This window comes from Indicator indicator, chromosome 38 (genome assembly GCF_027791375.1).
Source record: "Indicator indicator isolate 239-I01 chromosome 38, UM_Iind_1.1, whole genome shotgun sequence".
NCBI classification, from domain to species: domain Eukaryota; kingdom Metazoa; phylum Chordata; class Aves; order Piciformes; family Indicatoridae; genus Indicator; species Indicator indicator.
The window spans coordinates 4,018,882-4,034,761 of NC_072047.1; the positions used below are offsets into that span (position 1 = coordinate 4,018,882).

Sequence of the window (15,880 nt, forward strand, 5' to 3'; positions counted from 1 at the left end):
GAGAGGCAGCTGGGGACAGAAGGGTAGTAAGCTGCTGAAGTATTTGAGGAGACACTGAGTTTAATAGCAGCACATTTGGAGATGGAAGGGTCAAATGCTTGGAAAGCTGAGTACAGCATTTCCCACAGCAGGAAAGGCTCCCAGGTGCCCACAGCCTGCTTCAGTCCATCAGAGAGCTGAGCAGAAAGCTCAGTCCCTCTGAGGTGACAGCACAGACCCTGCTCTCTTTCATCCCCAGTATGTCCATGAAAACAGCTGACAGACCCTCAGAGCACATCCCAGCCACTGCCTTAGGATGCCAGGATGCCAGGCAGCTGCACTGCCTCGAGGTCCATGTGGGTGCCAGATGATGTGGGGGTGGAACTGGAAGATGTAGATGGAGCAGTGACTGACAGGTCACTGTCTCTACTACCCAGGGCCAGCAGTCAGACATCTGCACGGTGCTCCTGGGGGTGTGCACAGAAAGGGCCAGGAGCTGCTCTGTTTGGATTGGAAAAGCCCTCCAAGAGCACCCAGTCCAACCATCAATCCAACACCACCACGGCCACTAAACCATGTCCCTAAGAGCCACATTCACACATTCTCCAAGCTGAACACCCCCAGCTCCCTCAACTGCTCCCCACCAGCCCTGTTCTCCAGACCCCCAGCTTGGTTGTGCTCTGGACCCTCAATGCCTTTCTTGGAGTGAGGAGCCCAAGACTGAAACAGCTTCTGTGTGCAAGCCACGAGGTGCCCTGCTAAAGCTGCAGCTGTCCTGAGCTCACCCCACACCTGTCTGTCTCACCCACCACAGCAGCACATTCTCACAGCATTTATCTTATTCTTTGCTTTCTGCTGTAATCAGCAAGTCCTGGGAAAGACACAATGCTGCCCATGGCATCGTGACAGAACTAAATGGGCTCTGAATACTCCATGCATTTCCTGCAGGGGAACTGGGAACCTTGGCTCCCTGGGCAAGTGAGGCTGTAAAAAGGTGATAACCTTTAGGATTCCTTTGCAGGCAGCAGATTAGTCAAAACCCAAACTTAGTTTGCAGCCTGCCAAGGCTTTCAGCACTCTGCTCTCTGCATTCCCCACGGGAAAGGTCCCACACATGCACATGGATGCACCCTCCAAACCCTGAAGAGTCCTGCCACCACAGTGCAGGGCAGGACCACAGCTTGCTGTCTTGCTGCAGCACCTTTTTTGCTTCAAGAGGAGACTTCTCAGTGACCTGGACACAGCCACAGCCATGTGCGCAGGCACAGGCTCTCTCCTCCTCTCCTCATCCCTGTACAAATATAGAAACCTGCTCTGTTTTCTGAACACTCCCCTGCTGCTGCATTCTCTCCCTCCGCCTCCCAAGACACTTTGGTGAATACCTGCTGCTTTGTTCCTCCTGGGGAGGGTTTGGTGGCTTTTTTGGCTCACTACATTTTGAAACTGTAGGTTTAGCATCGTCCCTCACATTTTGCAGCCCCTCCACCAGAAATGGATGGCTCTGGCTTGTTGTTTTCACCCAGTCAGCAACATTTGCTTTGCAAATAGGAAGAGAGCTGGAATTTTGCTGCTGTTTGCAGTGTTGTGGCTCAAATTCAGCTGGGAAAGGAGAGGTGGATTTTCACGTGGTCCTTCCTTGCTGAGCAGTCCCTTAGATAGAGAAGGTGTCAGGAACTTCCCTGCACCCAGGAGGTTGCCCTCCACTCCTCTCAAATTTGGTCTGTCCAACCCAGAAGCAACGTTCTCAGAATCCACCCTGATGGCACTGTGAGAGCTGGAGGTGAGGAGTGCTGGAGAGCTCTAAGTAGGGCAAGGAACCCAGAAATCTGCAATCTGTGCCCCACGCTTCTGTCCCACCCCTAGGCACACTGCACCTCTCCAGACCAACGCACAGAGGATACATTTCTGAAGAACCTTGACATACTTAGACAATTAACACAAATTAGCATAATTCAGACTAAACTTCTAATTTTAGCACTGTAAAGCTGCTTTCCTGTGAGCTCAGCTCCAGCTTTCTGTACATCAGTTTCAGCTCACTACAGGCAGCTCACTACAGTCACGGGCACAGGACTGCCACAAGCTTCCCACCCTGAGGGCTCCTGCTCCAGACAGGGCTCACCCCCTGCACACAGCCACTGCCCTGCTTGGGCAGGCACCTGGGCCAAGCAGCTGGGCACCGAGGAGAGGGCACAGTTGGAAAGGACTTGCTGCCCAAGCAGATTTCTGAATGCTGCAGGGCTCCAAACGCTGCTCAGCTCCTTCCAATACCTCGATCACCGGTGTGGCCACCAAGCACTTACAGCCAGCTGAATAATTGAAGAGCAGCAGCGCAGAGTGGCACCAGCTCCCCCCCTCTGTGCCTCCTCCCTGCTCAGAGAGGCCCTGCAGCAGCAGAGGCTGCTCTGCCCTGCATCCTCACATCCAGATGCCTGTATTCTGCTCATGTTCTCCCTGCCAGCCACTCCTCCTCCCACCACAGCACTTCCCTCCTGCCTGGAAATGTCAGGGAAGGACGCAGACAGGCTCCAAAGCGCCTTGCTGGCTGAGTACTGTACAAGCTGTTCCTCTCTTACAACTGACTCCAGTATTTGTGGACAACTATTTACTGGGGAAAGGGATGGACATCCCAAGTCAAACACGGTTCAGTGTATATTAGCTCACATTATCTGAGAGACTCTTGGCACCACATTTTGCAAAGGGCAAGGCAGATACTGACAGAAGAAAAAGGTAAACACCAGAGAGGAACTGTTCCTGTAGAAGTGCTCTGATTTTCCTGACTGGGCCATCCGAGAGAGCTCTTGGTCTGTGCCCATTGCAACAACCCAGAAAGTCCTGACCCTGCCCAGCATTCAGATCAGTGTCACTCTGCACTGCCCTTCTCCTTCCTTGCCAGGCACCATCCTCTGCCATCCCTCCCCTATGCTTGATGCAAAAACCCTGGGAAAAGAACACCAGTGCTGGGAGGGGGCACAGCTGCTCCCATGATAACCAGAGCCTGCTGCACTGTAACCTAACAGAAGAAATGCTGGAGGGTGGCTGTGAGCAGCGGTGAGTGAAATCAGACAGAGCTTAGCCAAAGGTAAGTTTGAAACAGCCTCTCCTTCCTGCTGACTCCCTACCAGGGAGACACTGAGAGAGGTGGAGAGGAAGCCTTAGTGGGTTCTGAGAAATGAAAGCCTCCTTAAGGCCCCAGACAGCAGCCCAGCGCAGCCCAGCACAGCACTGATGCTTTTCTAGATCCTGGCAGTGCCTCCATTTGTGCAGGACTCCAGAGGCAGGTCAGATAAGCAGCACCAGAGGAAGGCAGCGTCACACACAGCTCCTGTGCTTCCCAACCCAGCCTCCAGCAACAACTAAATATTTATTAAGCATCTATGAATCAGAGGCCTGAATCTCCTGACAGTGCAGCCAGCTGACGTAATCCTCCCCAAATCCTGATGGGCCTTGCTTCCCCAACAACCTTGACAGAGCTGGCAGGGTCACAGCTACCTTGTGGGCACACAGAGCAGTTCCATGGTGGCACAGTGGGCAGAGGTGGGGTGCTGCATCCCTCAGTGCAGCAGAGCTCCTGTAAAGAAGCTCAGGCTCTGCCCCAGTCTGCCAGCAGCTGTGTGCCCAGGACACCTCCCCAGCTTTACACACTGGACATTTACAGCAGAAAAGATTCAGCACTCCCCTGCTGCTTTGAAACCAGCACACACACAGCCCACAGAATGATTTAAGATGGACTTTTGAGTTGCAAAAGCCTTTTGAAAGCCTCTGTGATGGCTCATGAAGGAGCCCACTGCCACAGCTTCATTCTTTGTCTACCCTGAGTGCATCCAGAGTGGCAAAAGCCAGAGCTCTCTCCAGTCCCAGAGGCTTTGGCTGCTCTGCTACCCCTGTCCTTCCTTGCTGTCGCTGCACAACAGCAGCACATCCAGGCAGCAGATCCCAGTTTGTTTGCAGAGGAAGTGCCTCAGACACAGAGTGCTGGAGCCCAGGCATCAAGCCCTAGCTGCACAGAGCTGCTGCTGGAGCCTGCTTGGAGCTTCCAGTCTCATGGCCTCACCTAGAGCTGCTCTCACGTGCTCCTCAAGGTGCCTTCTTCAGTGCTGTGCCACGAGGGTTTAACTTCTCAGGAAGGTGCCTGCATGGTCACTGCTCTTGCAGAGCAAGGGGAGGCAGCAGTTTTGGCTGCTGGAACTGGCAGAACTTGCAGTGGCAGCCAGCAGGAGCTGCAGCTGGAGCTGTTGTTGCTCTAGGAGCAGGCAGAGCAAAGAGACAAAGCAGCTCGGTGCTCAGAGGCTGAGCAGGTGGCATCAGCCTTTCTCTTGCTGATAAGCTCCAGCTTGCAGGTTGGACACCAACACAGCCCCCAGCAGCCAGGGAAGCCCTGGGTGGCTGACAGCTGTGGCACCTCTGGCTGGATCTCCTGCCACTCACCTCAAGAATCCAGGCAGCCCAACCCAGCTGCTCGACCAGGCCAGAGCCCCCCAGCAGCACAATGGTGCCCCATGCCCAGGTGTCCTGGGGACATTCAGGGCCATCTGCAGCCCAGGTCTGCTGAAATCTTTTGCCCTCCTCCTGTCCATCACTCTCTTCTCTGCAGCCCCTCTAAATCCAGCACAAGCTGAAGGCTGCTGCTTGGTGACAAGCGTTGGGAAGGATGGCAGACAGCTGAGGGAAGAGCCCCAGGGGCCTCTCCTTGACAGCACTCCAGCAGCAGTTTCTCACCCCACTTTCTCATGTGCTTATGGCATAACTGACAGAGGTGTCTGGATTTTCCATCTCAGGGACCCTAAGCTTGGCCTTAAGTCCCACCCTGATGCAGCTCATCAGTGACCAGCAACTGAGGGAGCTCTGCTTGTCACACAAGCAGCACAACTCTGGTCACCTCATGTGACCATTTGGTTGTCCTACTAAGAATCATAGAACTTTTTCCTAATCTCCAGTCTAAATCTCCCCTCTGCCAGCTCAAAGCCATTGCCCTGAGTCCTGTCACTTGCCACATGCCCACTTACCTGCTCTTCACAGTCTTGTGCCCCTCTCACCCCTGACTGGATATTTGACTGCATTTGGTCCCACAATAAGCACACTTCAATAGGAAGAATTCCTTTCATTCCAGTATTGACTTGGTTTTATTTATTAGTCTCAGTCAAAGCTTGTCAGCTTGCAAGGCACTGCAGGCACTAAGCAACCTGACCTGGGGGCACTTTGGGCCTGCATGCAGCAAGCAGCTGCCATTGAAGGAGGCAGCACCTGGCAGCTGGCAGATCCCACACCCAACTTCCTAGCTCCTGTCTGCAGGCTTCACATCTGTCCTGAACGTGCTCCCTGAGCTCCCATGAGCTGCTCTGGACACTGGCCTGGCACTAAACAAGCAAACATCCTTACACCCAGCTTTGGTCCTGAGAGGAACAGGAGGGTGAGCAGAGGCTTTGCCTACCCTGGGCATTGTCACCCAGGCTGAGAGGCATGCAGGAGCCCCTTGCCAGCACGTCCCCACCACTCAGGAGGGGATAGCTGAAGATCAGCTCCTGCTCAGCACACCACAGCCCTGCTGATTTCTACAAGGACACCTTGCTCCATGCTCCCCATGCTGTGCCAGTCCCAAAGGTACACCACAACAACTCCTTGCTTGCCAGCACAGTCTTGGCACAAGGGCAGCTTGAGCCTTTCACAAGGACCTGGGGAGAAGGTGCCCTCTTTAGTACCTTCCACGTGAAGTCCAGACACTGTGCAGGTATGTCCCAGCCCATCACCCAGACACAAGCACACTCTGGTCTGTGGGGAGAGAGGAGGTGGTAGTGTTGCAGAAGGGAAGAGGATGGCTTTCACAAAGACTCAAGGAGTGAGCCTGCCCCAGAAACAGGGATGAATGAAATCTAGGAATTACAGTGTCCATGACTAGCCCAGACAGCCTGAAGCAGCAGTTTGGCAGGAAGATTGAAAGCCTGAGGACTGCTTAGTGGTGCCTACCCCCAGCACCTCAGCAAAACTCTTCTTAGGACTCTCGGGGCACAACTATTGAGATGCTCCAAGCAGCAAAGCACTGCTGTGAGGCTCTTGCCCAGAAGGGGCACATGGAAGTCTCCAAGTCTTTTGCTAGAGGCAGAGGATAAGGCCACCAAAGACATCTCTGTATTGCAACCTCCTCTCACAAACATCCTTCGCTATCCTTGGTTTCACCTCTCCCCTCTCTGCCTCTGCATTGGTGCATGGCACATACAGAACCCTGCTCTGCTGGGAGAAGAACATTCAGCTCAAAAGGTCTTCAAGGGCCAGGAAGCAACCTCAGCAGCACACCTGACCTGCAGGAAGCTGGCAGCAAAGAAAAAACTACCAGCAGTGACTTTCCAGAGAGGAACTACAGCTTGGAACAGTTGGAGGACCCAAGGCTCCAGCAGGCTGGTGCCAGCAGAAGTGAAAGACATCTGCACCTCCCCATGCTCCAACCCCTAGATTCACCTGCTGCCAGCACCACCATGCCTTTGCTGGGGGTTGGGGGGGTCACCAGGGTCCCACTCACAAATGTCTCCTGCCCTGAGCAGCAGCAGAGCTCACAGTCCTCTGCACAAAAGTGCTCTCTCTGCCGGGGGTCTGCTCCCACTCTGCACCCTGGTTTTGATGCTCTGGCAGGGATCAAGCAGGGCATGAAGTGGACATCAGAACTGCTCCTGGAGAAAGGGTGAGGGGGCTCCTGCCCCCCTGCTCTGCAGACAGAGCAACTCTGGGAAACTGCATGAAGCTAGAAGTCAGCAACTGAGTCTTAGAGATCTAACCCAGCTGCCTTGACAAACCCCTCACTTCCTTTGCCTCTTCCCAAGGCTTTCTTACATCCCCCTCCCTAAGGTGTCAGGGCAAACAGAAGGCTTCTGGCCCCAGAAGTTTTCCTCTGCTTGGCAGACTGTTTGTTGTGCTGACTGCACATAGCCTGGCACAGGGACCAAACTGCCCCTCTGCCATCTCCCCTCACCCCCAAAACGCAAGCAGCCCCCACTGCCACCAGCACAGGCACCCGGGCAGGGGTGCTCGCCCCAGCGCCACTGACCTTCTTCTTCCGGTCCCGAGAGCGGTTCCTGCGCTTGCGGTTGGATTCCTCCTTCTCCTTCTGCTCCTGCAGAGCCTGTGCCTCAATATCTTTGATTTTCTTCAGCTGCTTCGCTGCTTGAGCCATGGCTGGTCAGGCTGCAGTCCCCTCCAGAGCTCACCTGCGCTTCCCACGCAGCACCCTCCAGTTCCCGGCCAAGTCCCTTCCCCTTGCCCAGACGCTGCCGACCCAGGTAAGTGTGAAAGCAGCAACGAGAGGAAAGCAGAAAGCAGTCAGCAAGCCCCCCAAGGGCAGCCGGTGTCTCCAGCTAGCTGCTAGATGGAGCCTGGGACACCTTTATCAAGCATCAATAATCCTAAATCCAGCTGTTCCAGAGGTTCTATGCACCATTGCAGCAGCCCCGGACCGCACTGGCACATCCTGCAGAGCCCTTTGTGGGACAGGACACCCAGCTGGTGCTGCGCTCTCTCCCTGCCAGCCTCTCCTGCAGTGGGAGATGAGACGCAGGCAGTCAGCCACAGGAAGGAAAATAACTCTCAGCAATTAATGCAGGATGAGGCTGGAGCGGCAGCGAAGGCGAAGGCTGATGCTCTCCATCCCGACCCCCTCTGTGGCAGTGCACAACCCCCAGAAACCTGCCCGTAGTCAGTCAGTGGCTTTACCACTGCAGTGCTGCTGAGGCAGGCAGAGATTTCAGCCTCTCCGATTCCCTTCCTCTCAGTCACTCTCCGTGCAGCAGCCCCATCTCTCGCTGCCTCTCCGGGTTAGGATTCCAGCTCCTTTCCCTGGGAGCGGGAGGGAATGGCTGCGTCGGCTGGAGGCAGGCAGCCTCTCTGCTCAGCACACAGCTTCTGCTGCGAGGGATGTGCCAGGGACCGGAGCAAAGTGCAGCTCAGCAGCATCCTTTAGAGTGCAGCTCAGCAGCATCCTTTCCTCCTCGCAGCTCTCCACCGAGTGAGCTGCAAGGGGAGGGGAGGGATCTTGGCTGTGAATGGGAGACAGAAACCAAGAGCTCAGTTTGCTCTTTGACTGCACAGCACCAGAGAAGTAAAGCCACAGCCACTAGCTCCAGCCCACCCAGGTACCACCAGAGCTCAGGTCCACTCTGAGGGTGCCCAGCCAAGGCTCCTGGAGAGTCATCCACCCCTTCTCCACAAATATCCTCATATTTCACCTGCAGCTGCGTCCCAAAAGCACAAACAATTCCATGCTGGTTTCTGTACCTGCCACCAGAGTGTGAGTGGGCCAGGATAAAACTGGGGTGGACTCTCTGGTGGTGACCACATGAAGACCTGCAGCAAAGCCAGCTTTATTTTTCAGGTACTTGTGAGCAGCCCCTGCCTCTTTCAGATCAGTTCCTGAACCCCAGAAAAAAACTGTCCCCTCTGTGCAAACCCAGGGGCAAAAGCACTGGGAAAAAAGACCTGCCCAGGTGGAAGTCTTGCACACACTGCACACTGTCCTGGCACAGTCCTCCCAGCTACAGACAGAGGGTTCTTTTTGTGTCCACAGATGGTGAAGCAGGGATTGATGTGCATTTCACATCAACTGCTGGGCAGTCACAGATTATTTACAGACAGGACCCCAGGATGCCTTTGGCCCTCTGGCTGGTGGTCACCCTGCTGTCCCCCAGGTCACTCTTCTGTCTGAGCTTTCCTGCATTTCTTTTCCCTTTGACTTTCCTCCAGCTCTTTTGCTTCCTCCACAGACAAGGGAGGGTACTTAAACTAGGCAAAAGACTGGCACAGGATAGCATTTAAAAGAGTGTGGTCACTGAGAATGGAGAGAAGGTCCCAATAAAACATGAGGAAGAGGAAATCTTCCCATTTTACAAGGCCTTTGCAAGGACAGCTTTGGTTCTGTGCAGTGCACCCACATGGAGACACTCAAGTCTAGATACAGCTGCAGCTCTTTATATAGCAATGTCCTAGGAACACCCAAGGGAAACAACTTACAACACTCAATAGAAGCTGAATACTGAAAGGCTCCACAGATGGGAAGTGCCAGGAGCAGCGCTGCACTCATCTGCCAAGCTGTGCCTCTTCCACATGAGCCCTTTGCAGAGCAAATGAGGTGGAAGTCAAACAAACAAAAAAAATAACCTGTGGTCAACAACAGAGAGACAGGTGACAGAGGAGAGGAAGTGGCCTGAAATTGTGCCAGGGGAGGCTTAGGTTGGAGATGAGGAAAAAATGTCTTTGCTGCAAGAGTGGTCAGGGATTGGAATAGGTTGCCCAGGGAGGTGGTGGAGTCCCCATCCCTGGAGGTGTTCCAGAAACCTGTGGCCATGGCACCTGGGGCCATGGTTTGGTGGCCATGGTGGTGTTGGGTTGATGGTTGGACTGGATGCTCCTAAAGGCCTTTTCCAACCCAGACAATTCTATGGTTCTGTGACTCCAGACAGCCCCAGGTTCAGACTTGGTCTGTAAATCAGAGGCATCATTGATCTAAACCCTCCAGGTACACCCTGCAGGGCACTGGAGGCATCATCTGCCATGCCCAGAAAGGGAGGATGCCCTGCTTTTAGCAGTGCAGCTGAGCGGGAGACCTCTGCTTTTCCAAGGTCAGGAATGTTTCCTTGTTCAAACCAATTTTCCTCACCACTGTATCCAGAGTAATTTTGTGTTCCTCAGAGCCTGACTACAGCCCAGTGACCACAGCTGCAGGTGCACTGTCAGAGCCCCCAGACAGTGTCACCCCCTACCACCACCATCCTCTTTCTCCCTTCCTCCTGCACCAGCGTTTGCTGCTTGGCCTCAGCAAGCCCTGCACAGTATTTGTGCTAAGGTTCTTGAGGACAATGGTCATGATTCCCAGCAGCTCAGAATGCTCACAGCTGGACACAGACGATCAAGGGTGTCTGCAGTGGCCTCTAAAGACACTGTTCCTCCATTTTCTCCCTTTGTCCCCACTCTTTTAAGCATCACCTGCTGACCCCTTGCTGTGCCTGCCCAGGCAGTTCTGAACACTTCCTGGGGACAGAACTCTGGGGTTTGCTTTGATCCTAAGAGCATGCTCAGTGCCAAAGGAGGACAAGGACACTCCTAAAGCAACTGCAGTCTTGCATCCTCCAGACTGCAGAAGGTTTTTATCAGAAGGCAACACAAAGCATTTGAACCTGCTGCTCTGAAGAACATCTCCTGCCAGCAGCACTGCCTGAAGCCCTGGGTCAGGAATTCTGCTGTCCAGCACAATCCAGTTCTTCCTATGTGACACCCTTTGGCCTTTTCCCTCAAGATCCAGGGAAGCTCTCACCCCTCTGAAACTCCAGGTCCAGAGCTATTGTCCTGGTACAGCCCCAGCTGCTAGCAGCTGAAGTTATATTTAGCTCTCTAACTGGAGGGGGAGTGCTGTGCCTAGTCAATGGTATTTGAAGTCATTGGTGGTTGGTTTTGAAGCATCTGCCCTGAATTCTGACAGCTTGATTTAGAAGTCTGAGCTAGCTGGAATTAGGTATCTCTGCCATACACGTAAGATTGTCCTCAGCAGGAGCTTACAATCAAGATGTTCTAAGTTAGGAAGCATTTGGCCTGTGGTTGATACCAAGTTTTTGTGCTCTGTAGGTGTGTGGTTGGTAGAGAGAGGCCCTGAGAGCTGCTGTGCAGGAAGAACAGCTCAGCTTCTTCACCATCCCTGCTGTCCATGGAATGACAGAATTGCCTGGGTTGGAAAAGACCTCTAAGCTCATCCAGTCCAACATCAGCCCAGCACCACCATGGCCACAAAACCATGGCCCCAGGTGCCATGGCCACAGGTTTCTTGAACACCTCCAGTGACAGGGGCTCCACCACCTCCCTGGGCAGCCTATGCCAATCCCTGACCACTCTTGCAGCAAAGAAATTTTTCCTCATCTACAACCTAAGCCTTCCCTGGCACAATTTCAGGCCATTTCCTCTTCTTCTCTCACCTGATCCTATGGAGAAGAGCTCAACCCTCACCTCACTGCAGGGAGCTGTAGAGAGCAATGAGGTCTCCCCTCAGCCTCCTCTTCTCCAGACTAAGCAGCCCCAGGTCCCTCAGCAAGGACTCAGGACAGGACAAGTGGGAAATGGATTCAGCAGTAATTTCACTTCACTCACCACATAATTTTTACTCTCCAGCAGTACTTTTTCTCCTCTTTGGAGTTGTTTGGGAAGTGTCTGGAACAGTTGATGTGTCATAGGTTGGTGCTGCTAGATGACAGAATGGCAGCACCCAGACTTCCTCCTGCAGCTCAAAGCTATGGTGTGCATGGGAGCAGCCAACATGAGAGCAGGAGAGAAACTTTTCTGGAACCTTAGTTATTTGGCACAGAGCACCACACCAATCACCTCTTCCTTGAAAACAGATTGTTTGTACTGTGACAACTCTCTGGTACCTCCAGCCCAGACTGGGATTCTGGCATGGGACACCCATGACAAACACCCTGGTAAGAGAGTCCCCAACACAAAGAGTTTACAGGGTAAAAAGTATTTGGCAGGGGTGAACAAATAGATCCTGACAAGGGAGCCTGCAGCAAAATCACCACACAAAATGAACAAGGTCATGATGTGCCAATTGCACACACAGGGCTGGCCTCCAGGACACAGCTTCCTGCAAGGGAAGGTTCCATCAGGAAGCACAGCAACACATTCCTGCCGCTGTCTGCAGGGTGCTGCAGCTGCCTCAAGAGACTGAAGAGGCAGCTGAAGTCCTGCCCCACTGTAGGTGTTTGGGGAAGTTGGTGTGATGCTCTCTGGTAGGGGCAAAAGGATTTTGCATTCAAAGCTCAACTTCAGGCAGCTATTTTTAGGTAAATTATTCTGGCAGACAAGCTGTGAAGATAAAAGATGCTGCAGGCCCCACCTTAGCTGCTGTAAACTTTGTCTGCCTCAGACTATCTGCATTCCTCTGGCTGCAGAGATAGAATCTCAGTAAGGAGCTCTCCCTGAGTTGGGAACCTAATTAAGGTGGTTTTGTTCTTTTTAGCATTTTCTTAATTATCTCACTGATGAGCTTTCAGAGCTGTCAGATCCCTTTAAGATCATTCTTTCAATTACCCTCTACACCACTCTCCCAGCTCTAAAGTCTCCCTGAAGCCTTCTCTTCCCCGGGCTGAACAGTCCCAACTCTCTCAGCCTGTTCCCACAGCAGAGGTGCTCCAGCCCTCTGATCTTCTCCTCCTCTGCCCCCTCTCCAGCAGGACCAGGTCCTTCTTGTGTTGAGGGTCCCTGCTGGACACAGCACTGCAGGTGAGGTCTCCCCAGAGCAGAGCAGAGGGGCAGGACCTTCTCTCTCCATCTCTGGCCATGCTACTTTTGATGCATCCCAGACTGCCATTGGGCTGCAAGTGTCCATTGCTGGCTCCTGTCCAGCCTCTCATGCACCTACACCTCCAAGTCCTGTTCTGCAGGACTGATCCTGCAGAAAGACCTCGAGGTCGTTGTCCTTTATTTACCACGACACACAAGCACAGTTTGCTCACTTGAAGACATCCCCGTGGCCGGACATCTGCGGAAAAGCCTCTGGAAGGTTCCTGTGGCCCCTCGACCCCGCCCGTCCTCACTTTGCGCTCCGGCGCTGGAGGCAGCAGCGGGCGGCCGGGGGCAGCCGGCGGCGCCTGCCTGGAGCTGCGGTGGGAAGCGGGCGCTCGGCTGGAACTCGGCTGCCCTCTAGCGTTGCAGGAGCAGCTGTGCAGGCAGCTTGGCTGCGGCTCGCTGCTTCTCCTGGCCCAAGAGCTAATGAAATTAGCAAAATGAGAGCAAATGAAACACAGAATGCATCGGGTTGGAAGGGACCCTCAAAGGGCATCCTGTCCAACTCCCCTGCACTCAGCAGGGACGTCTCTAACTGCAGCAGGGTGCTCAAGGCCCCATCAAGTTTGACCTCCAGCACTGAGGCCTCCACCACCTCCCTGGGCAACCTGGACCAGGGTCTCACCACCCTCCGTGTCAAAAAAATTCTGTCCCAGCAGCCTGGCAAGCTGAGGCTTCAAACTGCCCAGTAGAGGGGACTCCACTGCTTCCCCTGGGAGGTGATTCCAGTGTCTGACTGTGCTCATGGGGAAAACATTTTCTTGTGTAGTCTAATGGGAATACCAGGTTGGAAGGGACCTCAAGGATCATCCAAGTCCAACCTCGCAGGGTAAGAATGTAGTCTAAATGAGCTGGCCCAGCAGCCTGGCAAGCTGGGCCTTGAATCTGTCTGATGTGAACATTCCAAGGGTGAGTGGCTCAAAGGGAAGGAAAAGACCCAACCCCAAGCAATAATAACAATAAAAAATACACCTGCACAACTGACATCCAAAATGGCTCAACATAATTTATTTTTTATGTTAAAATGTACAGAGTTCTTTTGAAAGTACTTGCTAGAAAGGGGAAAAAAAAGTGATATTACATACAAGGAGAGAGAGGAAGGGAGAGACCATCCAGCCAGGAGCGTATGACATGGAGAATTACAAAGGCATCCGGGCACCCCTTCCCCTTTAGCTTACAAGTCACCATGAACAAAGTACAAAGAGGTTACAAAACAGGAAAAGCAAATATAAACAGACAGGAATAGACTCAGCTTCATTTGTACATGCGGCTTTTAGAGGCATCTGGAGCTCCTATTCACACACTCTAGAGATCTCTTTAAAGAGAATTTTTATTTTTTTTTTAATCTTTCTTAAAATAGTTTTTAATATTCTACAACAAAGATAAAAAATTTTAAAGATGGAATGAAATGCAAAAAAAAAAAAAAAGCTTTTTGTCTTTTTTTTGTCTTTTTTTTTCCTTTCTTTTTTTAAAAGGCATCAAAGTCACTAACAGTGAGATTTAATTTCTTTTTTTAGAAGATTACCCAAGTTATCTTGCTAAAAATACAGTATTTTTTTAATTATTTTTTATTTTATTTAAACAGAAGTGAAAAAAAAAAATGGTAGGTACCAATATTACTGCGTTGGATAATTTCTTTTTCCTTTTTTTTTTTTCCTTTTTTTAATATATAGAAAAAGAACATTTTATTATTTTTTATTTTTTTCTTCTCTACAATAGTTCTACAGTCACAAAGGTTTGTGGAAAAGGGAGCTGCCCGATTGATTAAAAAACAAAACAAAACAAACCAACCAAAAACATACAAAACCCAAACCAAACAGAACAGCAAACAAACTAAATTCACTGCCCTCACTTCAACAGCTTCTCCTCCTCCTCCTGTCTCAGGCCCCCCACCCCCACCCCTCCAAACCCTCCCCACCCCCCCAAGCCCAGCGTTCAGGAAGCAGTGACACAGCTGAAGATCTAGGAAGGAGAGGGCAGCACAGTGCGCTTTCTACAGGGGTTATTGGAGCAGTTATATACAAGAGGTGGGGTCCTACACAGCCTTGTACATGCTCAAAACAAAGAGAAAAAAAGGAAAAAAAATGGAAGTCCTTTGAATTCTGCCTCTTCTGGTTAGCAGTGACTGGAGGAAAAGTCCATTTAGTGCATCTGAAGAATCCCAACTTTATCTTTTAGACTCTTTTGGTTCAAAAAAAAAAAAAAAAAAAAAAAAAAAAGAAATTAGTCTTATTAATGTGTATTTCTACTTCATCTACAATAAAAAAAAAAACAACACAAACCCAAGCAACCAAACAAACAACAAAAAACCCACTTTACATTCCAGGGTGTCCCTTTTTGCACTGGGTGACATGCCAGCAGTGGAGCCAAAGAGTGCAAATGGGATGCAGCAGCACCAAAGAGCACAGCCCTGCTGCCTGCACCCCACGGCGGCGCTGGGGCTGTTTCACTCCTACCAAACAGTCCAATTCCCTTCTTTTCCCACAGCAGATCACATGTGGGGAGATTCCTAGGAAACAGAGTGGGGGAATCAGGGAGAACTTTGCTGGCTCCCCCCAGGGAGGAACTTCCTACCCCAGAGCAGGACCGGAGGAGAGACAAGGACACCACAGGGCTCTCATCGAGCCAAACACAGAGTTGGCCCTTCGAGACGGCCTAAGCAAAGAGGTGAAGCAGCAGACCACTGCAAACAGCTTTGGGAGCTCAGCCTGACTCCAAGGCTCACAATCAAGACCTTCAGCACTTGAAAGTACATCCTAAAGCAGAGCCTGAGATGGCAGAGATGGGACTGACTTTACCAGAAGAGCCTGCAAACACTTTCTTGTTCTCACAGCGCTTTCGCCACCCCATCCTCCTCCTCCTGACCATACCAGGACACCAACAGCCCTCTCTTGCTTGAACCAGCTCAGTGATAGCACAGGTGTGCATGCATGGCACCTGCTTGGCACCTGCATGGCAGGGGAGGGAAGGGGCTCACTTGAAAGGTACATTTTCAGCATGAAACAGACAATTGCAGTCAACTCAGCTACAAAACCACCAAGGTGAACACCTTCTTGTTTGCACATTAACTCCAAATTGTACTGAGGCTGATGGAGTCAGGGAATAGCTTTTTTTACATTTTCTCCTGATTTGCAGAAATAAAAGAGCTTCATTTATCCTGTGTCCCCTTCCAACTCTCCCAGTAAGTGCCTTCTGCTAGAAGTAGGAAATGCTAGGTGGAGGTTAGAGGGAAGGGTTACTGCTGGGTTGCTGCTGTTGTTTTCTTTTGAGATGTCAAACACTTCACATGAGTGCAGCACTAGAAACTGCATACAGAGGGGGCACAGGGGAGGGAGGAGGACATACAGCTGAAAACAAAAACTGAAATTGAGGAAGATGATTTCACTGTTACACAGATTCTGTCCACATTGTCAAAGTAAGGCTCTTTTAAAATTATTAAAAGACTTTTTTGTGCATGTTTTTCCCCTCTAAAAAACTTCTGTAAATGTTTTTTTTTTTTAGCTGTAAAATGTTTTCAGGATTGTGAAGAAAAAACAAAACAAACAAAAAAACAAAACCAAAAGCAAAACAAAATCCAAAAAAATAAAGACCAGGC

General features: G+C 51.5%; 1 protein-coding gene across 1 annotated transcript in view; it reads right to left on the reverse strand.

Annotated features, from left to right (window-relative positions):
- ANK1 (ankyrin 1) overlaps positions 1-7,138 on the reverse strand; it is a 52,626-nt gene extending 45,488 nt beyond the window's left edge. The window contains exon 1 of the mRNA XM_054396571.1: positions 7,013-7,138. Within this exon, the coding sequence (XP_054252546.1) occupies positions 7,013-7,138 (126 nt within the window). The remainder of the gene's footprint in view (positions 1-7,012) is intronic.
- Between the last annotated feature and the right edge of the window lie 8,742 nt (positions 7,139-15,880).